This window comes from Crocodylus siamensis, chromosome 4 (genome assembly GCF_052110815.1).
Source record: "Crocodylus siamensis isolate JL-2025a chromosome 4, ASM5211081v1, whole genome shotgun sequence".
In the NCBI taxonomy this organism is placed as follows: Eukaryota; Metazoa; Chordata; order Crocodylia; family Crocodylidae; genus Crocodylus; species Crocodylus siamensis.
Window position 1 is genome coordinate 208,913,638 of NC_143398.1, and position 25,355 is coordinate 208,938,992.

Sequence of the window (25,355 nt, forward strand, 5' to 3'; positions counted from 1 at the left end):
CTGTGCACCAGAGCATGCATGCAGGGGCATTCCCTGAGGACAAGTAGCAGCAGCACAAATATTTGTCCCTGGAGAAATGCATGTTCCTGCTCTTGGGGACATACCCTAAGCTTCCTTTGTAGAGGAGACTTCAGACCAAATCTTCAATATCCAGGCTTCTCACTCAACCATTAGTTTTCCATTTTGTATTTGTTCACTTACTCCACTTATGTTAAATATGCTCCTTAACAGTATATAAAAAAACAAATTGTATCTGCTTTTGAAGAGAATGTTTCTTACTTCCATATGTATCTTGTAGCCTATGCTTTGGTAGGAGAGGTAAAAGATCAATAGGAGGATCAAAGATAAAAACAGAAGTATATGGAAGTAAGAAAGGTTAAAATAGATCAAAAGTAAAGTAGTTGATCAAAGGGAAGATTGATTTATTCTATTCCTTCATATAAAGAAGGACAAGAAAGCTGATATTTTTAACAGTTTCTTTGCCTCTGTTTTCTTGAACAGGGACTGGGATATCCCACCTACCAGAGGTAAGGGCAGTCTTGGCAATAGCTCTGTCAGGCCTTCAGTCAGCACAGATGTAGTTAGGGATCTTCTGGAAGGGCTAGTCATTTTTAAATCTGCAGGTCCAGATGCCTTCCACCCAAGGGTGTTGAGGGAGCTGGCAGGGGTCACTGAGGAGCCCTTGGCCCAGTTGTATGAGCATTAGTGGTCAGCTGGCCAGGTACCGGGGGATTGGAAACTGGCTAAGGTGGTCCCAATTTTCAAGAAAGGAAGGAGGGAGGACCCGGGTAACTATAGGCCTGTAAGCCTCACCTTGGTGCTCAGGAAGATTTTGGAGAGAATCATCAAGGAGCACATCTGTGGGGGGCCAGCAAGAGAGAGCATGCTCAGGGGCAATCAGCATGGGTTCATCAAAGGCAGGTCCTGCCTGATGAACCTGGTTGCCTTTTATGACCGGGTGACTAAATCCTTGGATGATGGTGTTGCCATAGACATAGTTTTTCTAGACTTTAAGGAGCCTTTGACACTGTCTCTCACCCCATCCTCGTCAATGAATTAAGCGACTGTGGCATTGATGCCTACACAGTTGGATGGGTAAAAAATTGGCTGATGGGGTGCACCCAGAGAGTAGTGGTGGACAGGTTGTACTCAGCCAGGTGAGATGTGAGCAGTGGTGTTCCCCAGGGCTTGGTCTAACAGCTTCATCAGCGACTTGGATGAGGGGGTGGAAAGCAGTGTCCAAGTTTGCTGATGACACTAAGATGTGGGGCAAGGTGGACACACTTGAAGGGAGAGAGAGGCTGCAAATAGATTTAGGCAGACTACAAAAGTGGGCAGATGAGAATAGGATGGGGTTAATGTGGACAAATGCAGGGTGCTGCACCTTGGGAGAAGGAATCCACAGCATACATACAGGCTGGGGAGTTCCCCTCAAAAAAGCACAGAGGTGGAAAGGGATCTTGGAGTCATTACTGACTCCAAGATGAACATGAGCCGCCAATGCCAGACTGCAGCCAGCAAGGCCCGCCATACCTTGTCATGCAACCAGAGATGCATCTCAAGCCAGTCCAGAGAGGTGACTGCGGTCAGGCTGCAGTTGGAGTACTGCGTCCAGTACTGGGCACCGCACTTCAAAAGGGATGTTGCCAGCCTGGAGAGGGTTGAGAGGAGGGCCACCCACTTGGTGAGAGGGCAGCAGGACAGGCCCTATGAGGAGAGACTGAGGGATGTGAACCTGTTCAGCCTCAGCAAAAGGAGGCTGAGGGGGGACCTGGTGGCTGCCTACAAACTCATCAGGGGAGATCAGCAGTAAACAGGTAGAACCATTTTCTCCCCAGCACCACCTGGGGTGACAAGGAACAATGGTAATAAGCTGATGGAGAATAGGCTTAGGTTAGAGATCAGAAGGCAATATTTTATAATTAGGGTGGCCAAAATATAGAACCAACTTCCCAGGGAAGTAGTCCTTGCCCCAACTTGGGCAAATTCAAGAGGATGATCACCTGTGTGGGGTCTTGTGAACCCAGCATTCATTCCTGCCTGTGGCAGGGGGTCAGGCTAGATGGTCTGTTCAGGTCCCTCCTGACCCTAGCTGCTATATGAAACTATGAAAGATGTGGTAAATGGGCAGATATATTGAGAAAAAATGTGTTTTGTTCAAATTTTCAAGCATTTCATAGAATCATAGAAGTAGGGTGGGAAGGGACCTTGTAGATCTTCAAGTCTGACCCCCTGCCTGGTCAGGAGAAAAAACTGGGCTCAAATGATTTCAGCCAGGTAGGCATCAAACCTCCTCTTAAAGAGCCCCAGGGTAGGAGCCAGCACCACTTCCCTTGGAAGTTGGTTCTAGATCCTAGCTGCCCTAACTGTGAAGTAATTCTTACAGATGTCTACTCTAAACCTCCTCTCCAACAACTTGTGGCTGTTATTCCTTGTTATGCCAGGGGGTGCTAGGGGAAACAAGATCTCTCCCAAACCCTTCTGGTCCCCCCTAGTGAGTTTATAGAAGGCCACTAGATTCCCCCCTCAGCCTTCTCTTCTGAAGGTTGAACAGGTTCAGGTCTCGCAGTCTCTCATTGTAGGGTCTGCCCTGTTGTCCCCGGATCATGTAGGTGGCCCTCCTCTGGACCCTCTCAATATTGTCCACATCCCTCCTGAAGTGGGGCGCACAGAACTGGACACAGTACTCCAGCTGTGGCCTGACCAGTGTCACGTAAAGGGGGAGGATCACCTCCTTGGCCCTGCTTGAGATGCACCTGTGGATGCACGACAAGGTGCAGTTAGCCCTGCCAACTGTGACCTCGCATTGTTGGCCCATGTTCATCTTGGAGTCAGTAATGACTCCAAGATCCCTTTCTGCCTCCGTGCTCTTACGAAGGGAGTTTCCCATCTTATAAGTGTGCTGCTGGTTACTACTGCACCCTGTACTTGTCAGTGTTGAAGCGCATTCTGTTTTTGCTAGCCCACCCCTGTAATCTATCCAAGTCTTGCTGCAGTCTTTCCCTCCCTACAAGCGTGCTCACCTCACCCCAAATTTTGGTATCAACAGGTTGCTTTTCACCCCGTTGTCCAAATTGCTGACAAAGAAATTGAACAGCATGGGCCCAAGGATCGAGCCCTGGGGGACTCCGCTGTCCACTTCTCCCCAGGTCGAATATGACCCATCCACCACCACCCTCTGAGTACGACACTTTAGCCAATCTGCAATCCATCTGATTGTGTAGGCATCAGTGCCACAGTTGCCCAATTTTTTAATGAGGATGGGGTGGGAGACAGTGTCAAAGGCCTTGCTGAAGTCCAGAAAGACTACATCCACAGCAACACCTGCATCCAAAGCCTTTGTGATCGGATCATAAAAGACAATCAGGTTGATCTGACATGACCTGCCCCTAATGAAACCGTGCTGGTTGCCCTTGAGCGTCAACCCTGAGGCTGGCCCATCGCAGATGTGCTCCATGATGATCTTCTCAAAGAGTTTCCCTAGGATTGAGGTAAGACTGATGGGCCTATAGTTGCCCAGGTCCTCTCTCCTCCCTTTTTTAAAGATAAGGAGTACATTGGCTATCTTCCATTTGCAGTGGCTTGTCTGTCCCTTGGGACAGATCATCTTTACTCATCATATCACTTCCTCAAGAGCAAATTGGATGCTTATCTTGCTGGGATCCTATGACCCCAGCTGACTTCCTGCCCTTTGGGCGGGGCCTGGACTCGATGATCTTCCGAGGTCCCTTCCAGCACTAATGTCTATGAAATCTATCTATGAAACAAACAGAAAGGACCAAAGAATGTAATCATAGTTAACAGTCAACAGGTGGTAAACATGCCCTGGGGTTTTATTTCAACTCTGCAGTGAAACTGTTACCTTGGCAGTTGTTTGGTTTAAATGATCTGCATTTGCATCAGAGACCATTTCTGGACAATAATCTTAGCCTCCCTATAATTCTCTTCCTTTTTTCTGAAGACTGGTTTTCAGGAATGGTGTTTATTAGTCCTGTGTGAAGCGGAAAGTATTCACTTTGGATTCAGTGAATTCGGTTTGGTGATTTGGATCACTGTCCCGATTTGATTTGGCCAAAACTGAAAATATATGGCACTGAATTATATTCAGCCATAGACTATACAGGCAGGCAGTGCCAGCAGGAGCAGCTGGGGAAGTAGCTGGACAAGCCCTGGCTTGAGCTGGCAGCTCTGGGACAAGCCACAGCTTGTCCGGCTCCTTCCCTAGTTGCTCCTGCTGGGATGAGGTAGGTAGTGCTGGCAGCCCTGGGAGAAGCCATGGGAGCTGAGGGGAAATGATTGGGGAGTGGGGGGATCGAACTGGGAGCTGGGAGAAGCCCCTGTTTGTTCCCGCAGCTCTCGGTTTGATCCTCCAGCTCCCAGTTTGATTCCCCCAGCTCCCCGATTAGTCCCCCCAGCCCCTGCAGCTTCTCCCAAGGCGAAGCAGGCAGTGCTGGCAGCCCCAGCAGGGGGCAGCCCGGAGAGTAGCCAGACAAGCTGTGGCTTGAGCTGGCAGCCCCAGGAGAAGCCTTGGGGGCTAGGGGAAATGATTAGGAGCTGGGGAATCGAACCAGGAGCTGAGGAATTGAATCAGGAGCTGGGGGAAGCCCGTTATCATTCCCCCCCAGCTCCCAATAATTCCCCCCAGCTCCCTAATCATTCTCCTCAGCCCCCATAGCTTCTCCCAGAGTTGCCAGCACTGCCTGCCTTGCTCTAGCAGGGGGACAACTGGATGAGCAGCTGGACAAGCCGTGGTTGCTCCTGGGGCTGCTGGTTCAAGCAGGGGCTCATCCACCTGCTCCCCCAGCTGCTCCTGCTGGCACTGCCTAGTGCCTACCTGTACAGTCTATGGCCAAATCTCTCTGAATTGATTCAGAGGCTTCCGATTTGGTTCGGAAAGATTAATGGGTCTCCTGATTCAATTAGGATTTAGAGATTCGGCCACCGAATCAAGCCAGATCTTCTCTGAATCGAATTGGCTACTGAAGCGTTGCACATCCCTAGTGCTTATCTTCGTATCACAGATAACTTAATTTCACTATAACTGTTGCCGCTTATTCAAAGTCCTCTTGTTTGGCCTTTTTGCCCCCAGGGTTTTAGAAAATGTCTTTCTATAGTTGCAGTCCACTTAAGTGAATGTTTCCAATTTACTGTATTCAGGTGACAGTCTTGTGATACTACTTCCCATTTTGTGTACTTTCTTCCAGATTATTTTTTTATTATTTTAATAAATCAAAAGAAATCAATTTGACACCTAAAAAAATTCCAATTTCTTAGTGTCTATATTGAATTCTCAGGTAAGTAATGCTCTTCTTCCTAGTGATAAATTCGTAAGTATGAAGGCTGATAAAAATGCTTGGATATCTTGAATTTTAGCTCACAATAATGGGTTTAATGGTTTCAGTGACCTCTGTTACCTACATGCTCTTCTAAAAATGAGAATTCCACAACATTCCCTGGACCCCAGATAGAGACAGATCCTGGGCAGCAGGCATCAGAAGCTGAGCATCCAAGAAAAAGTACTGCTGTCTAATAAATAGTGGACTCTGCCTCAAAATCTGCCTAGTGGCATATTACCTAGCTTCCAGCTTGCTCTCTAACAGCTACTGCAGATGATGCACAGAGGACTGGGTGCACCTTCACAGCCAGAGGTCTTTGTTCCTTTCTAGAGGAATTCAAATATTATAAAGGCCTTATGTCTGTCCATAACACTTTATTCACACTCTGATTGGTTCTCTGAAGCACCAGTCAGAGTGCTTCAAGAGCATTCCAGATAGGGAACATGGCGGCAGCAGGTGGAGTGGGCCCAGAGCTCAAGTGGTGGCAGCAGGGAGTGGTCCTGTGCCCCAGGCCCAATGCAGTGCAGGGGGAAGGGAGAAGCAGGCCTGGGCCTGACGTGGTGGGGGGGAGGGGAGGAGCGGGCCCAGGCCTGATATGGTAGGGGAGGGGAGAAGCAGGACGGAACTCCCAAGTGGAGGCGGGGCAGACACAGGGCTCTGTCCCTGCCTGCCCCCCCCAACATCATTCTTGATGAGCAGTTTGCTGTTGTCTTCATATAAACCATATTAGAAATCATAGTGATTCTTTGTCTTGAAAGGCATTCCTACCTCGTGTACTGTCATACAGAACTAGCAGTCATAGACAATAGCAAAGCAGTGTTTTATATAAAATAACAGTCTTACCTACTCTTCCCACATTGTGGATAACTTGCACCATATTTTTCACAGTAACAGGACAGAAAAGAACATATTTCTAACAGATTAGCCAAGCAGGTTCTAAATAAGCACTTAACTTTGGAAAGAAATCAACTAGAATACATTATCTTTTGGAATGAAAGAAGTTTTACTTGTCATCAGAGGGGAATAATATACACCCTGGGCAGTCTGAAGCATTCCTACATGATTCCTATGTTCCAACTTAAGATTTTGAGGTGCTGATTATTTCTCAGTTAAAGTCAGTTTGTCAGCAGCATCAGTTTTTATATTCAGTTTGACAGTAAATCAGTATGTATTTGTGAATCAGTTAAGAGATTCTTAAAAAGCCTCAGTAATATTCATAAAATCAATAAGAATTCCTCTTTACTACAAAATCTCAATGTTAATACATGAAATACCCTTTCAAACTAATAGGAGAAATTCTGTGTCATCTTTTAATAAAAATGTCTTGGTTGTTCTAATTTGCCTGTATTGTAATGTAATTTCTGAGCAAAAATCGATTGTACATGTTTTATTGAAGATGTTATGAAATATAGGGAACTAGAATCACTTAAGTCTTTGTACAAGTAAATACATGTGCCATTCTCTTTCTTATGTCTTTTGCTATTTAGAAATAAATGAAAAATTAACTAAAATGTTAACAGGTTGTATTTACAGCTGTAGTGACATTTATATCCTATTTTTCTAGGTGATTGATTAAAAAGTACCAATTTAAATTATGTTAAAAATAATCCAAACCTGTTTTGTTCAAATAACTATGACTCATAACATTTACTTTACTTATTAGCAAATGGATTTTGAAGCTATTGATGTTTATCATTCATTACAGTAACTTGATAGAGCATTTCTTTAGTTTACTAATATGTTATATTTCAAACTTTTTTGTTCATAGGTCATTTTTATAATTTAGAAGGACAAAAAGATGCCCTACTTTGTGGTAACAGCACAGATGCAGGGTAAGAAATACCATGAAAATTATATACTATTGATTGTATAAACTAAATGTAGTATTTCTGACACAGCTAGCTAAAGAATGAATTGTACTGAACCAGTCCATAGTCTTTCCTCTTAAGTAGTCCTATATAAAAACATGCTGAAATATTTTCTCCCTAAGACCTTTGTTATTACCTTTTGCTGTGGTAGCTGGAGCCAGATCAAATATTTCTCAGCTCTGAACTGTGATGCCCATTATTTGGGCAAATCTGATTTGGAGATTTGGCTGCCATCGAATCAAAGAGACCCCATCCCCCACCCACTCTCCCAGCTCCTCCAGCCTCCATGAGTGCCCTCCAACACTTGCCTACTCTCCCAGCCCCATCAATGGCTGCCCTTCCTGGCACCAGCATCCCAGCTCTTTAAAAAAAAAAAAAAGCCTTGCACTCACCAGCTCCTGCCAGAAAGGGGGGCGATCCCCACTGCCTCATGGCACATGAAAAGGACTCTGCCATGAGCCCGCAGAAGCCCTGACAGCTGCAGCAGCAGCTGGTGAGTGTGGGGATTTTTCTTTTTTTTTTCTAAGAGCTGGGCGGGGCAGCCATTGATGGGGCTGGGAGAGAGGGGAAGGGATGGGAGCTCATGGCAGAGCCCCCCACGCAATGCAGCACAGTGCGGGGCAGTGGGGATGGCCCCTCTGCCTGGCAGGAGCCAGTGAGCCAGGAGTCGAGGCTTTTAAAAAAAAAAAATTTCGTTTAAGTGCTGGGCTGCTGGGGCTGGGCAGGGCAGTCATTGATGGGGCTGGGAGAGCGGCCAGGGTTTGGGAGGCACTCAGGGAGACTGGGGGAACAGGGAGGGGATAGACCTAGTGGGGGTCCCCCATGGTACCCACCTCCTCTCTCCAGGCCTCCGTCCCCTCTCCTCCCCCGCCTCCTTACATACTGGCATGGAGCCCAGGTCCAGCTCCCTGTGGCAAGAAGCAGGGACTCCCCAAATTGCCAAATCTCCAAATCTTTCTCCAAGTCTTTTTCGAATTGATTTGGAGGCTTCAAATCAATTCGGACCTTTTTATTGGTCTCCCAATTTGATTTGGATTTGGAGATTTGGCCGCTGAATTGGGCCTTACCTCCTCCGAATTGAATCAACACCCAAAGCTTCACACAGTCTTATTAGGGAAGCTCAGTTTTGTTTGGTTTATATAAATCAGTTTCAGTTGTTATTGTGCACTGATGCAGATGAGCTTGTGGGGGGATGCAAGCGACTAGTTTTGACCTGGAACTGTGTCTATTCCAACTTGTAAAAGCTAACTAAAGGAGTCAGGGACCATTATTAGTAGGCTTCCCTTCAGAATTGCATTCTGGAGTCTGCAATTGTCCAGCCCTTACTCAAGAAGCCATCTCTTGATGCCAGTTTTCCAGTCAGTTATTGCCTTGTTTCCAAAACTTGTGGAAGTTCAGTGAATGGCTCCAGGCTTATCCACATGTTATCAAAATTCTAGATCCCTGTCTTCCTGGCTTTTGTCTTGTGTGACATGGACACGTGCTTTTGTAACCTTGCTTGATGTCCTGCACCTAGCAGTCAGTGAGGAGATTATGTCCTGTTGATCTTATTAGATCTTTCAGGACCTTTGATGCAGTTCACCATGAGGTGCTATGAGCATGTTTGTGACATGGTGAGTATCGCAGGCTCTTAGGCTTTTCAAAAAGCAAAACAAAACAAACGGGTTGCTAGAAAAATTGTACTGGCAGAACTGTGTTGATTAGGTTTGTGATTTTTTTTCCAGTACAGTCATACCAGTATAGCCCTAGCACGAATACAAGTATATTGGTTAAATGTGCTTTAAAACACGTTTACGGTAAGTGAAAAGTGGGAAGAGAAGGAATCATCTCAGAGCAGATGACATGGTAACTGTTCAGGTGACCTACAGTCAGTGAAAGCTAAACCAGTGTAATTTCATTGAGAAGTTCTTTTGAAAGATAAAGTGCCCTGCCTAAGCTGTTACCATCAGGTAAGAGAAGTGCACGAAGAATTACAGTATATCAGTTGTGCCAGTGTAATTCCCCCCTCTCCTCCTTTCACTCACAATCATTTGTTGGTTTGCCCATATAATCGTACCAATCTTATTTATTTTGAAAAGTTTAACATGGCAAAACTGTCTAGTGTAGACAAGCCAACACAATAATAATAACTAATATAGGCTGAATGCAATTTCAGGAAATTCTTCTTGTTCTTTATGGACTAAAAATGCAACCAGTTTGCCTAAGACTGAGGCTGCTACAGATATTTTAGTAAAGGGCAGTCATATACACAAGGAACATTTTGGCTAAATCTATAGATAAGAAAATAAGATTATCACTTACATAAAACTTGGTTACAAAAAAGAACATAGGGAAGAGAATCTCTGGGAAACTGAGTCTAGCCTGTTACCCAGGCAGCTATATCTCATAATTTTATTCATAAATTTGTCAAGGTATATCTTTTAGATAGCCTTTATGCCTGCACCAGGGCATGGTCAGGGCACCCTGCATTCAGCCAGGGAAAGCAAAAGCAGCAATAATGATTGCTCCCTTACTTATAGTTGGCTCTAGACATGGGTATGTCTTATAATAACACTAACTAAATGGGTTGTTCAGCTTTGTTACAAATATAAAACTGTTAGCATAATGGCCTGGGGCTTTATCTCATACCTGTGTACTGGTCAACTGTTCAGAAGCAGGCAGGAACTGAAAGCAGTGAACAGAACAGAGGAAAAAAGTTCATGCCCTCTTCTTGGCCAGAGAATCTCAACATGCTTGTGTCTTCATTTGCTGCTGATTTTCCTTCAGGAGCCACCATAGAAATTAGGTATTGGAAAAAGTAAGTGCAGCCCATTCTGAAAATTAAAAGTCCTAGGCTGAGCTTCTCTAGAACTGGCAGCAGTCAAAAATGGGGTGAGCTGGCAGCAATAAGCGGTGAAGGCTGAATCCCCTCACCACTGAGTGTCACTGATTCCCAGGATGCAATTTAAGTAAAGTAGGGCATAAGAGTGGCCACCCTCCTATGGTGGGGCAAAATCTGCAAAGTTTAGGAAACAGTGGGATGCTTTAATCAGAGAAGAATGTTCCATAGAATTTGCTTCTTGTCCCAGAGAAAAGTATTATTCTTCCTCAAAGTTATAAAAAAAATGCAACATGAACAACAAAAATAATGTTTATGACATCAAAGTAGGGAAAATACAGTAGTCCTCCCCTGGTGCATCAGAGGAGTACAGCCGGTACCATAAAGAGACAAATACTTGAAAAAATGCATAAGAAATACTCATTCTTTGGTATTGAACTCAGGCTACTCTCTGTTCTGGTCTTTCAGTAAGTTCATAAACGGATCCAGAAAACCATTCCTCATTGTTTCCCCAAGACTTTAGAAAGTAAACTTCTTGGAGATTTACTCAATATGATAAAAGACTATTTTCCTTTTGTTTGGTTGTTAGAGAGAAACATGTTTCATCAAGTTCTCTTCATAGATAAATGCATCATGCTTTCAGGAAACAGGATTTTGAGCAAATAAGGACAACAACTGATTTTAGTCAGCATAAAACTCTAGGTTGTTGTAGTTATCGTCAAGGAAGAAATTTAGGGGAGAAGAATAGGTCTCTGATTTGTCAACTCTGATTATGCTTCTGTGGTAGTTAGTATCATGCAGGGATACCCTGACCAGTTCTTGCTTCACTTCCAGCCTGACATTCAAATAAATCAGTAAAGAATCAGTACACAACATATCTTGGCTAAGAGCCAATACTGTCATCTCTGCAAATTTATCCCTGATATTATCAGGACCCTCCTTGTCTAACCCTACTTCAAGGACTCAATTTTGTCCTGATTATTTCCCCTTAGCTCTTGCTCATTTGTTAAATACTTTGAATCTATTTATTTAAAAATTCTTAAATTCCATGCACAAGGCTGTGCTGCAAATGGATATTTAAACTTTTACATAGCCAGTATATTTTAGGTTTGGAAAGTCTTGTTTTAGAACAGGAGTGCTCAACCTCCAGCTTCTGGGCCAAATATGGCCCATGGAGCCATCTCATCTGGGCCACAGGGATTTTTGTGTCCAGAAATTTGGCAGCAGGGGAAGAGTGGCCATCCTCTCCTGCTCCCAGATTCCCCGGTAGAACTGGTTTATACTCCCTCTCCTCTGCTTCTGGACCAGGGCTGGGCCATGCCCCCTGATCCCGTGTGGAGCCACGTTGGGGCTCAGCTACAACCCCTCCACCCCCATGGAGCCAGGTTAGGGTCGGGCCATGCCCCCTTCCTCCTGTGGGGCTGGGTCAAGCTCCTTTCCCCTGTGGGGCTGCATTGGGGTTAGCCTGCCCCCCACATCTGCTTTTGAAGCTGGATGATGTCCACTGTGCCTACCCCTGGCACAGAATTGGGACCACCAACTGGACCTGACCTGCAGAGGGATCAAGCACACTGCCCATCTGGCCCACCAGGAAAAAAAGTTGGGCACCACTTCCCTAGAACATCCCTGCTACAGGTTCATATAGAGCTGGTCTGACTTCAGGAGCCAGGGACATGAGAAGAACCTGCTATGAGATTGATATACAGGTGTAGAAAGAAAATTCATGGCTAATTTGGATTTTTCCCCTTCATTTCTGATATAGCAGGAGTAGAATTTCAGTTTCACTAAGCCACAAGCTGTCAAGAAACTTGATCCATCTTTTCTGTGAGGAGGAGCGGGATTGTGAGGGAGTGTCTTTGATTTTTCTTTCCAATTCTCTTAATTTTCTTGCAAATTGAAAATTTAATAATCCACAGTGAGCTGCCTACATTGATTAATAAGAATTAGTGAATCTTTTAAAAAATCTGTTGATAACTCAAAGACATCATTTTATTTTCTTTTTTTTAAAAAAAAACAACCCTAATTTAAGATGTATTCCTTTCTTCTTTTTTTCCCCTTCCCTTAGTCAGTGCCCAGAAGATTATATTTGTGTGAAAGCTGGTAGAAACCCCAATTATGGCTACACAAGCTTTGATACGTTCAGCTGGGCATTCTTGTCACTGTTTCGTTTGATGACTCAAGACTACTGGGAAAACCTTTATCAGCTGGTGAGGATATAGTGAAAGGTCTAAAATCAACTGTGAACAATGTATTTTGCTAGTATATAACACAGACATGACATGTTTTTGAGAATTGTTTAAAGGAAGAAAAGATTCCTCAAAGAACTGAAGAATCATACAGAATCTTGAAGCAGGATCTGAAATGGCTTCTAAACCATTAAACAGAAGGTTTTTGGTGTCTGTTTCATTATTTCAGAAATTTCATTTGAGGCAGTACTCCAGTCAGAACTGTAATAGTGCATTTATTTTTAAATATATAGTGAATCTTAGTCATGATTGCAAAAGGTATCATCCCAAAGTTAAATACCTTGAATCCTGTTTGGTATTTCTTCTTGCAATAAACTAAGATCTACTTTTTACGTGCTGCTGTTGGTAGAGCATCATTTTTAAATCTCCTGACTGGTGAAAGAGAAAGACACAATTGATAAAAATTTGTTGCCAATAATTCCAACATGTAATATAAGCATGTTTTAAACTTTTTCTCCTCTTCAAGATTATTTTACACTGAAACAGTTTATTCCCAGAGTAAAACAATCTTGAGTAACACAGTCTCTCATCTCTCTCATGAACATGCACTCTCACATGTTCATGCTTGACATTCATTTTTATTTTGATTTACAACACAAATACAATCCTGTTCCAAACACAAAAATAATTCCATCTTTGATAGATGTATGCTTTTCTAATAAAGTTAGTTTTATTTGAAAATGATGCTGTGTCATTTTTAATCATGCACATTCTTTTCCCCCAGACCCTACGAGCTGCTGGCAAAACATACATGATATTTTTTGTTCTGGTGATTTTCCTGGGATCTTTCTATCTAATTAACTTGATCCTTGCTGTTGTTGCCATGGCCTATGATGAACAGAATCAAGCAACCCAAGAAGAAGCAGAACAGAAAGAGGCTGAATTTCAGCAGATGCTTGAACAGCTGAAAAAGCAACAAGAAGCAGCTCAGGTAGCTTTGTGAAAGAAAGGCTCACATTTCTAATGTATTTTTGCCCACTTACTGTTTTATGGCCAGCATTGTATCATTATATATATGTATTAGTAATAGAAAATATGGCATTAGGAAAGAAATAAGTTATTATGCTTGAGAGAGACATTGAAGAATAAATCTCTCAAGAAATGTGTAACTTGAAATTGGTAATGAAGTTTCAAAAGAAAAAAAGGTGAAAAAAATCAGTATCTATTATGCAGGCAAGACTGCATTTCCTATCGTAAGTTGTTTAGCATTTTTCAAGGGCTGACTTCAGTTCTGCTTGTCTGTGTACCTTGTAATTATAAAAATGTTAGATAGTATTAAATAGAGAGTGAAAAGCCTAACTACCATATATACCCAAATCGAAGATAACTTTAAAGTTAAGATGATCCCCCAATTATTAAATTCTAGATAGTAGATTCTAGATATAGAAAATGATAATTTTGTTTTCATTTTCCACAGCTAGAATCTAGTTATTGGAGGGTCCTCTTAAATTCCTCTCCCCACCACTGCTGCAGGGAAATTACCGTTAAGGAAAGTGGTGCCCCATGCCCCTTGTCCCTCCATTGTCATTCCCTCTCTGCTCTACTGTGCATGCCCCGCTATTACCTGTTCTCTCCAGTGCCTTCCTCCCCTGCCACTTGTCCTCCTTCGGTGCCTTCCCTGCCACCCACCCCTTATATTTTTATCCACTCTGGTTCTGTCTTGAACAGAGACAGAACCAGGCCAGGCCAAGCAATAGCTGCAGCTCTGGCTCCAGCCTTGATCAGGGTTGGGGCCAGAGCTGCAGCAGCTCCCCCCATGGGTCCTCACGTCCCTTCCCTGTGTTCCTTCCCCCATGACCACCTTGGTCCCTATGACCCTTTTCCCAAGCCCCTTCCCTGTGTTCCCCCCAACATGCTCTTTTCCCCCATGCTCCCACCAGCACTGCATGCCCTTTCCCCCACCATCCTGCCTACACTGTGCACCCACTTTCCTGTGTTCTTTCCCCCACACTCTTCCTTGTACCACATGCTCTTTCCCCTGTTCTCCCTCGTATACCGCATACCCTTTCTCTGAGACTCTGCCCCACACCATGCACTGTTTTCTCCCCACTCTCCTCCCACACCATGTGACTACTTCCTTAATGCTCTCCCTATTGCATGCATCCCCTACCTGCTGCATGAACGACTCTAGCCCCATCCAACACTGCCATCAGCTGTTTGTCTGGCTCCTAGTTGAATCTAAAATGAGGATTTTTTCCTTTGCTAAATGGGTAAAAAACCCTTATCTTAGATTCAAATCAATATGGTAAATTATAAGCAAATTTCTTGTACTATAGCCTCTGCAGAAAATTTTAGTTCATTTTCACTATGTGGGAAGGAGGGAGTGCTCCTTTTCTCCGCTTTCCCTATCCTTTATTTAAATACCCTTGTTCCTTTCTATTTAGTACCCCTGCTCAATGGAAATCCATGCAGAGCATCTGATAAAGCAGTCTAGCACAGGAGTGAACAAAATATGAACCACGGCCCACATCCAGCCTTCCAGGTGATTTCATCTGGCACATAGTCAAGTGCCCACCAATTAGTTGTATCCATAATAGCCCACAGCTTGCCCTCCTGTGCCCTGCGTAGGGCTCAGCTTTGCCCACTTCTGCCAGGGCAGCGTGCTGTGCTCCCACCCTTGTGCATGTGAGGGCCCAGGCTTCAGCCCCGGCCCTAGTCAGCACATAGTTTCAGGGCAGGGCTGCTGCTCAGCTCCCCTGGCCTCCAGTGGCTCCTCCTCTTGTCCCTGCTGCAGCACTCCAGGCAGCAGGTAGGAAAGTGGAGGTGGGTGGGGAGAAGCTGCAGCTGAGTGGAAGTGTAGCGCGTGGGGTCAGGGCAGCAGGAGCATGGAGGCTGGGTTGGCCCAGCTCCATCATGTGGGGCTTCCTGGCACTGGAGTCCCAGAAGATGCATGTAGTGAAAGCAAATGGAGCCAAGGCATTGATTCCATTATGCACTACCCCCCACCCAGCTATGATGTGTTGCTCTGGCTGGGTTCCGAAAGCTGCATGCAGGACACAGGTTGCCCTGTGAGATGGAGGCAAGATGGCTTGGCTCTGCTCCCTGCCATAGTGTGCCGATCCCAGAACTGGACAGAGTTGTGTGCTACCAGGGGACTCTGCCTGCATGAGCCATGAGCACCCCAAGAACCTGTTGCTGCTGCTACTGCTGCCAGGAACAGGGGATATGCATCATGGGGGAGGGGTGTGGGGCCCCACATGCACACCCTGCCATACCCACAACCCCCACATCTCACAAGCAACCCACCATGGACTTGCCACATCCTCCCGCACCCCACAAACACATACCCCACAGCCCACACATGTACACCTACCCCCAACCATATCCCACACACTCCCCCATACAAGAATAAGACTTTATTTTGAGCTATTTTGCAATTGCCTCTATATACACTATACAAACACACATATATCAGGACAAAAATATTTTTTGAAATAAAATTAAAATATTTTATATTAGATGTTTGATTTTTAGTATATGATTTGGATTTTTTCCACTTCCAAGATGGCTGTTCAACATCTTCATTAGCGACCTGGACGAGGGTGTGGAGAGCACCCTGTTCAAGTTCGCTGATGACACCAAGCTGTGAAGTAAAGTGAATACACCAGCAGGCAGGGACCGCATCCAGGCAGACCTGGATAAGTTAGAGAAGCGGGTGGATCTGAACAGGATGTGGTTCAACAAGGACAAGTGCAGGGTGTTGCACCTGGCGAGAGGGAACCAGCATTATGGTTATAGGTTAGGGGCTGACCCTCTCAGCAGCACAGAGGCAGAGAGGGATCTTGGAGTCAGGATTGACTCCAGGATGAATATGAGTCACCAATGCGACAAAGCAATAGGCAGAGCCAACCGCACCCTGTCCTGCATCAACAGGGGCATCACTAACAGGTCCAGAGAGGTCTTGCTCCCCCTCTATGCAGTGCCGTTCAGGCCGCAGCTGGAGTCCTGTGTCCAGTTCTGGACGTTACACTTCAAGAAGGATGTGGAGAACCTGGAGAGGGTCCAGAGGAGGGCCACTCGTATGGTTGAGGGCCTCCATGGCCAGCCTTATAAGGAGAGGCTGAGGGACCTGAATCTCTTCAGTCGCCACAAGAGGAGACTGAGGGGGAATCTTGTTAACCTTATCAGGGGCCAGCAGCAGGGACTCAGGGAAAGTCTGTTCACCAGGGCCCCCCTTGGAGTCACCAGGAACAACGGCCACAAGCTGAGGGAGGATAGGTTTAGGTTAGACAGCAGGAAGAACTACTTCACTGTAAGGGTGGCCAGAGCCTGGAATAGGCTTCCCAGAGAGGTGGTGCTCTCACCTTTCCTGAAAATCTTCAAGAGAAGACTGGATAGGCACCTGGCTGGGGTCTTATGACCCCTGCGACCCCCAGTGCTCCTTCCTGCCCATGGCAGGGGGTTGGACTAGATGATCTGTCTAGGTCCCTTCCGATTCTATGATTCTATGAGTCTTTGAATCCCCTCCCCTCTCAAAAGGAGTACTTCCAGGGGTAAGGGGAGGGACCTCCAGTGGCAAAGTTCAGAGGTTAGGGACAGGACTTCCAGTCCCAAAGTGGCAACCTGGGGGTGGTACACCTGTCAAGGAATAGGGCTACCCTTGCGTCCCTTGACAGCTTACTAAAACTCATTAAGTGGCCCTCCAGCAAAAATAATTGCCCACCTCTGCTGTAAATTGTGCTTCTCTGAGTTAGTCTGTAAGGTGCCACAGTGGTTTTCGTTCTTCTGGATATCATTTAGAACAAGGGTGAGGAATTATTTTAACTGGCACGTTGCTTAATGAGTTGTGGTGAGCTGTCAAAGGCTGCAACGGTGGCCCTGACTCTTGACAGGTGCCTCGCCCCCTGGAAGTCAGCTGGCTCTATTGTGCAGGTCTTCCCCTGGTGGTGCATGAGTGCTGAGAGCTGTACATGTGCTGCAGGCAGCACTGCATGATAGAGGTGCAGTGCTGGCCAGAGCCACATGCTGCTAGGTGGCTGCACCTGCTCAGGCCATGAGCATCCCAAACATCTGCTGCCTTTTGCTGCTGCTGCCGCTGGCAACAAGGGCTATACGCCATTGAGGTATGCCCCACACCCTTCCTCACACCCACATCCTGCCCAGCTAAGGTCCATGCTCCTGATGCCTCCTTGGGCATGGGCTCTGTGCTCCCACCAGTTCCATGCTCCCATCCAGTTGCAGCTCCCTCTCCCCCTGCCTCCACCCTTGTCACTTCACACCTGCTGCCCAAAGTGAGTGCTACATCAGAGAGATGAGGAGCCACTGGATGCCAGGGAAGCTGAGCATGTCCCCTGGCAGCTGCAACAGTGGCAGCAGCAGCTCTGCTCAGAACCTATGTGCTGGCTGGGCTGGGCCTTTGTATGCACGAGGGTGGGAGTAAGGCATGTGGGCTGGGCAGGGTATAATTAGTTGGTGAGCACCCGCAAGCTGTATGAAATTGCTTGGCCAGCCCATGGGCCATATTTTCTTGCCCCAATTCAGAACATAAAAAAGGTTAACAGAGGCAAACTTGGTTTAAGAATAAAGCCTTGAAGTAATGTAAGTTCATAATTAATGCACAATTAATTTGATTTTAAAACTAATTAATATATTTATTTAATTTTCTCATTACTTTTTGCTGAACTTTCAGGTAAAGATGCTTTTATTTATCTCACAAAACAAAGATTGATTCTATGATTTAAATGTAAATCAGAACTCACCCTCAGCTATAGAATTACAGCCAGCACATCCATGGCATCTTATGTTCCATGTCCTGCTATCCTTGAGGTTTTGAAGTCTTACATAAAAAGAGTAGGAGTTGGCCTTATACATAAAAGTCATTTGGAGTTCATTTATGGTCTCTAGAAATAATATTTTTTACTACTTAAGTAAAACCTTATTGTTTTATAGCATTTGGTAATTAAATATATTTGATAATTGTTTTTAACAAATGTTCAACCCCTTGCTACAACAGGCAATAGCAGCAGCTGCAATTGAAATAACAGATTTCAGTGGTGAAGGTAGGATTGGTAGACTTTCTGAGAGTTCTTCAGAAGCATCAAAGTTGAGCTCAAAAAGTGCTAAAGAAAGGAGAAATCGAAGGAAGAAAAGAAGACAGAGAGAGCTGTCTGCAGGAGAGGACCAAGTCAAGGATGGAAAGCTTCCAAAATCTGAATCAGATGGCAGTATCAGAAGAAAAGGTTTCCATTTCTCATTAGATGGGAACAAGCTCACATATGAAAAGCATTTGACTTCACCCCATCAGGTAGTGTTCTGCGTAGTGAAAATGATATTTTTAACATCATGGTTTGACATAGAAATTATGGTAATATTCACCTATTGTTTTGTGGTTTTGCTTAATATTGCAAAAGAAGACAACTGAAGGCTTTTGTTACTTAAGTAAATTGCAGCATTCACTAAAATCTGAATTAAACAGTAATTTAGTATCTATATTATAAATACGGGTAATCATTGCCACTGAAGTTAGCATTACCACAGATAAAAATCTTTCTGCCTCTGGCTTCAGCTATCTGAAGAAGATAGTTCAGGAATCATTCTTTCTTGCACTTCTCAGGTCTGTCTGGTATGTAAAAGTTGCAAGTTATGATACATGCCAATAATAGTATGTTCCAGTTATCAATGCTTTCTTGTATATTCAACCAAAAAAGTCCTTATGTAAGCTAAACACATTATAATATGTGTAGAATGTGCAGGAATCTTACATTACTAAATAGAAAAAGTAACATTAAAAGTATTGCCATAGAAAACTTAGTCACCCCAAAAATAATGATTTCTGATGATCATGAATATGTTCTATGTGTGTATTTCCCAAGCTTAAATTCTTTGTCTATGAAAACATTTTGTGTGAGAAACATTTCTAAGTCATGGTTTTATTGAGACACATGCTATGTACTTAAAGATAATGTATATTTTCAGCTAATAATTTTATTTATATCTTTCTGCAGTCTTTGCTGAGCATTCGTGGTTCCATTTTTTCTCCAAGGCGCAACAGCAGAACAAGTCTGTTCAGTTTCAGAGGTCAGGGAAAGGATATAGGATCAGAAAATGACTTTGCTGATGATGAGCATAGCACTTTTGAAGATAATGGAAGTAGAAGAGGTTCTCTCTTTGTGCCATGCAGGCACGGTGAACGGCGCAACAGTAACATTAGTCAGGCCAGTAGATCGTCAAGGAGGTTACCGATGCTTTCAGTGAATGGGAAGATGAACTGCACTGTGGATTGCAATGGTGTGGTTTCCTTGGCTGATAGACAACCTTCTCTTTTGTCACCTACTGGACAACTTCTGCCAGAGGTGATAATAGATAAACCAACTACTGATGACAATGTAAGGAATTTTTAAATAGTACAGGCATAATGGCCTTTGTTCCTGCACCTGCCTGTGTTTCTATGGAATGGAGCCCCTTGAGAATGGTTGACCAGGCTGTGAATGTTTCTGCATCTTGCAGTACCTTTTAATATAATCAAATAGATTTTCTAGAAAAATATGATAATGTATAATGTTATTATATGTAGTTGCAAGCACACTGAACTAACAGGCTGAAATACAAAAAATACTGAACATGCAGTATATGACCATTTGCTACTTATCTGTGCAGTAGGGATATGCACAGACCTGTATACTTAGTTTTATGAATCGTGTACTCTTCTTAAATGTGCTTCTCATTTGGCTTCCTAAGTAGTCTATATACCTTTTCCTTCTCCTTTTTATATTATTTCAATTTACTGCTTTCATCCAGAAGCCTCCACTGTCTCCATTTGCTGACTGTCTTCTACCAGCCTATTGCTTTGTTTTCCCCTTCCTCATGTCTATACACAGATTTATTTGTGTGTATATGTGGAGGCTACCCTGCAAGTCTTTAGGCATCTCTTAAGAGTTCCTGAAGTTTTAGCAAACCTATCTTGTTCTTGGACATAGTCAGAGGTTTCACTGCCTAGAAGCATTTCAGAATATGTTAATATACACTTCATGCTCACCCCCAATGTTGATGTCTACTTTTTGTAAAGTAGAAAGGCAGTGAACAAAGGGACATGTTATACATGTTCAAAAGAACCAAGAGAAAACTCTGTGGGCATGGCCAGTGGTAGGTACATGTGCAGCCCCTGAGAGGACTGGTGCACCTCCTCACAGGCAGTGCTCCTCACTTAGGCAATGGGCAGGGGGGGCAGGCAGGAATGACAGTGCCCTCCCTGTCAGCTTTGGTTGGGGAGTGGGGGCACCAAGTGAAACGCCGCTGGCACTTCCAGGAGCACCACTCATGCTTCCTGGTCGGTGTGATCAGCCACAGGGGGGCATGTGCAGTTGGCGTGATGGGCCACAGGGGGGCATGTGGCCCCCCGACTCAGGTAGCACCAGTCGTCCATCAGCATGGCTATACAAGCATTTATTTTACTGTGCAGTAAGCAGGAAGAGTCCAGCATCTACACATGCAAGTGTTAAAGCTCAGTAACGCTGTGTGTGGTCTAACTTGGGAGTAAAGTTAGCCCCAAGTCAGTCCACACAGACAGTGTTACTGCTCGGTATGGTGTCTATACATGCGTTACTATGCAGTAAGTAATCAGGTGTTAATTTGATACCTGCATGATGCCGGTATCGAATTTACGTTCACGGCATTGTAAGTTACCATATTTACCGAGCAGTATGGGCATGAACATGTAGACATGTGACCGTACTGCAGAGTAATTTTGGTTACTGCACAGTAAATGTGCATATATAGCCGCACCCAGTATGTAGCAGCAGCACCAGCATGTTACTCATTTTCCTGTAGCACTATCACCATCTTGTAAAAGCCAGGTAGGAAAAGTTAATAAGGCAGTAAAAGCTCCCCCGCAAAAGAAGAAGGTTGTGAGCTATGCATGTGTTGTAGGTGAAGAGAATTAAGATCATGATTAGTTAGGAGCACCTAAAGATGAACTCTAACGGAAACTCCATCTCACACACCAGAATCTGTACATATCCTTATGAACCACCTGAGGTACATACTGAAGCAGATAAAGTTGGGAAAATCTGTTCTCCCTTTCAGATCTGATTTCAAATTATTACAAAACAATAAACTATGCCTGCAATTAATGTATTTCCAAAAAATTCTGAAAATTTGATATGAGCTTAAGATTGAATATTTTAAATGGAACATGCTCATTTAGTAAACCAGACTTCAAGATTATCAGTCGCATGATATTTTTGTTCTCCTCTCCTGGTTTTTACAGATTTATTTATTTTTGGTTAAGAAATGTATAAATGTACACCCCAAGACGTCTCCCTTCATACGTAGGTGCAGGGTATGATTGAAGGTACAGGTATAACTTTAGACTGGTAATTTCAAGGTATTGCTCCCCTATTTAGATAGGCATTGGCAAACTTTAGTTCAATTAAGTCAGACTTTTCTATTCTTAATTGAATCTGAGTGTATATATAAAAGTAAATCAGAGATATCAGTCATTGTAAAGGGTATCTCATAAATAAAATTAGTCACAAATTGAAAGAGAGATACAGACTGGCCTTTTCAAATTGCACTTACACGAAAATAATTGCATAAAGTTTATTCACAGTAATCATAATTTGCTGAATATATTTTGCATTTGAACTAATCTGGAATTGTAGGTATAATGGGAAAGTGTAACCTAATGCACAATACATAGTAGAAGGAGCCAAGAACTCTTGATTGATTTCTGATTCTACTTATACCACTGGCATGCTATATTACACTGGTTTCCTTGCTTAAATTCTGTCTCTTCCAATGTTTTCCATTTGTGTGACAGAATTAATAATATTTACCTATTTCACATTAGTAATCTGAAAATTATAAAGCTAACATTTATGTAGCACTTAATATTCTTCAGATATTTTCATTAAGAGTTTTTTGCAAGTGCCAGGTTCATATTACAGTGGAGAAGTCTGACCTAATAGACTGCATAAGCATGAAGCTGCATGTAGCATGAATTCCTTGAAACTGAAAGATTTACAAGAGAAACTTTGTGATATCTGCTTACAGTCTAGGGACAGATATTCAAAAAGCTTGAGCCTGAATTGATTCAATCCTCCCCAGTTAGTTTAACTTGCAGAGATTGAACTGATTTGCAAATGTATAGACATTCACTTTTAATTCTAGAAATTCAGGCACATACTTGCAATGACCCAGGTATGCTCACCTCCAGTGTTGGCCCAGGTATGGCGAGGGGGCAGTAGAGGATATTCTCCCTTCCCTTCCACAGGGAAGCTACGCGGGGGGGGCAGGCCTGAGTGTAACTGAGGAGGGGTTTAAACCCCCACCATGGCCTTCAGCGTTCCAGAGGGTCGGGGAAGAGGGAGCGTGGCCAGACAGCAGCATGGCCAGACCCCCGTGGTGGGGAAGGAGGAGGAGAATAAGAGCTCTGCTTGCTGGAGCGGCTCCCTGACAGCCAGGAGCAATTCGGGCACACAGCTCTTCTGCCTGGCCTCAGAGGGGGACTCTTCCCCCTCTTGCTTCTCCCTTTTCCCCACCACCACAGAGCAGGGAGCAGGGCTTTGTACAGCGCTGCCTAGCCCCAGAGGGGGACCTTCGCCTTCATCCTCCCCATTCCCCGCCACCACTGCTGCAGGGTGGGGAGGGAAGCTCTGTGTGATGCTGTCCAACTCCTGAGGGGGGACTCTTCCCCCTCCCACACCTCCCCCCCTAGCTACAGGACAGAGGGGGGGGGCTCTGTGCAGCACTGCCAGCCCTGGAGCAGGACTCTTCCTGTTTCTCCTCCTTCCCTGCTATGGGGTGGGGAGGAGAGTTTGTGCACTGCTGGAGGGGGATTTTTCCCCCACCCCCCCTTCTGCTGCCACTGTGGGGGGGGAATGGGGGCTGTCTGTGGTGCTGCCTAGCACAGGCCAGCCTGAGTGCAGGGTGTGGCTGTCACTGACCCGCAGCCACTGGGGATGGTTCTGTCCCCATGGCTCAGGCTGGGCCTGCCCAACCCCAGCCAAGCCAGCCACATGGCTGTGCTGGCCCACTAGTGTGGGGCCTTCTCCACCAGCTGTAGCTCAGTGACAGGGAAACTGAGCCCTGTCAGTGAGAACAGCATGGCCTAGCACACACGGGTGATGGTTGACTGGGTAGTGGCTACTTGGGCCGGCTCAGAGTTGCTGCAAGGGCGCATGTGGGCAGGGAGGAGTTTTATTCCTCCCTGCATCCCTTCTGCACCTGGGGACCGCAGCTGGGGTCTGCCAGCCCCAGCTGCTCCCTCTGCTGCTCAAGGCAAGCAGGCAGACCCCAGCTGCAGTGTGGTGGGGAGAGAAGAGGGAAGAATTAACTTTCTCTTCACCCACTTTGCCTTAACAGGGCCATGCTTGAATGTGTTTGGCCGTGACCCCACCTTTGCTCAGGCTAAAGAGCAGAGGGGTGGGGCTAGCCTTGCTCTCTGGAGTGGAGAGCACAGCCCAGTCCAGGGCTGCAGGGCATGCTGAGATGCTGAAGGACTTTGGTTTAACTTAAACCAGGAAGGGCCTGGAACAGAAGTTGCATAAACCGGTTTGACTCAAATCAGTTAAGTCTGATATTACATTCAACCAGGTTTATTTTAAACCAGTTTTGGCCACTTTGAAACTGGTGTGTGTGCACTGAACTTATTATGTTCTCTTAAAGGTTTAAACTGATTTCTGATCACTTAAGCCAGTTTTTTTATAACTTTTGTCCCTAACGACAATGTTTATGAAGTTTAATTCATCCATATATTATTTTCAGAGCACTACTACAGAAATAGAAATAAGAAAGAGGCGGTCTAGTTCCTATCAAGTATCAATGGATTTGCTGGAAGACCCTACTGTAAGACAAAGAGCAATGAGTATAGCCAGCATACTCACAAACACAATGGAAGGTATGTAACAATTATTTTGTTACAAATGAACAAATACAAGTGAATTATTTTGTTTAATTTCAGCCTCACTTGAGCTTGTAGCTCACATGAGAGACTACATGTAGAGAAAAAACAAGCAGTGTAAAAAATAAACCAAAAGATAGCGTAGGAAGTGAATATTGTGAAAATTGGGTAGAGGAAAACTAATAAGAGAAATGAGGAAATAGAAAATTTCTAATTTGGAAATGGTTCAAAAGTATCAGTTCTATGCTGTTCAGACCCTTCTGACAATCTTGTTAGTGGGAAGTGTCTATCGTAGTTATATAACAGAAACTTAATGTTAACTAGAAAACATTTATTTGTATTAATTCAGTGTATTCTTGAAAGTAGAAGGCATGGATTTAGCCAATGAGAAGCAATTAAGTGAAATGTAATGCTCTCCAAAATACCTTTACATAAATACCTATCCTGTGAAGTGAATGCGCCCTTTATTTTTTACACAAGATGTTTTTTAGGTTTCTGATTGATTACAGTGTTGATGTCATTCTTGTTATAATTTAGGTCCAAGAATCAAAGTACCTTTGAAAATAAGGTAATCAAGTAATAAAATAGAAATAAAAATCAAATGGAACCTTTTTCAAGATAAAATATTGTTACAATGTTTTCTTCATCTTTCTATACTTTTCTTGCATTTTAGCACTATGTTCACCTGCACAAATATACCACCATACTGAAAATGTAACGTGGATCCCATAATTTGCTATTTAGGACCCTGGTGCATGGGACATTTAACAAGTGTTTTATTTAGAACATAGTAAGCATTACCATGTTGCATTAGAAGTTAGAATGTGTTTTGAGCAGTTGCATGCTATTGCTTACTAAGATCTTAGCCTACCCTGGAAAGGACTGGAGTCAGCTGTTACTCACCATCCCTTCTCCCCACATCCCCCCACTGGCACTGCATAGAGCTGGTTCCTTGTCCCTGCATCACACTAGAGCTGGTTCTAGACTTTTGTGTGGTGCAGGGTTGGGACTGATAGTCAGATGATCCATCCCAGCCCTAGTTTTACACTGGAGCTAGTTCAAGACTCTGGTATGGTGCTGGGCCTGGGACTGATAATCACTTGCTTGTCAGTACCAGCACCCACACTGCACTGGGACCAATTCAAGACTCTGGTGTGGGGGTAGAATTGACAATCAGTTGATTGTGGTGCCAGCCAACCCCCCACTGCACTGAAGTTTTGAACTCGTTTATCTCTGGAGAGCAGTCCA

At 44.4% G+C, this 25,355-nt stretch overlaps 1 protein-coding gene across 1 annotated transcript in view; it reads left to right on the top strand.

Annotated features, from left to right (window-relative positions):
* The window catches only part of LOC149867520 (sodium channel protein type 2 subunit alpha-like), a 213,144-nt gene that overhangs the window by 116,135 nt on the left and 71,654 nt on the right, over positions 1 to 25,355 (top strand). Inside the window, exons 8-13 of the mRNA XM_090045564.1 lie at positions 7,105 to 7,168; positions 12,088 to 12,229; positions 12,993 to 13,199; positions 18,222 to 18,512; positions 19,213 to 19,593; positions 23,972 to 24,104. Coding sequence (XP_089901690.1) covers positions 7,105 to 7,168; positions 12,088 to 12,229; positions 12,993 to 13,199; positions 18,222 to 18,512; positions 19,213 to 19,593; positions 23,972 to 24,104 — 1,218 coding nt within the window. The remainder of the gene's footprint in view (positions 1 to 7,104; positions 7,169 to 12,087; positions 12,230 to 12,992; positions 13,200 to 18,221; positions 18,513 to 19,212; positions 19,594 to 23,971; positions 24,105 to 25,355) is intronic.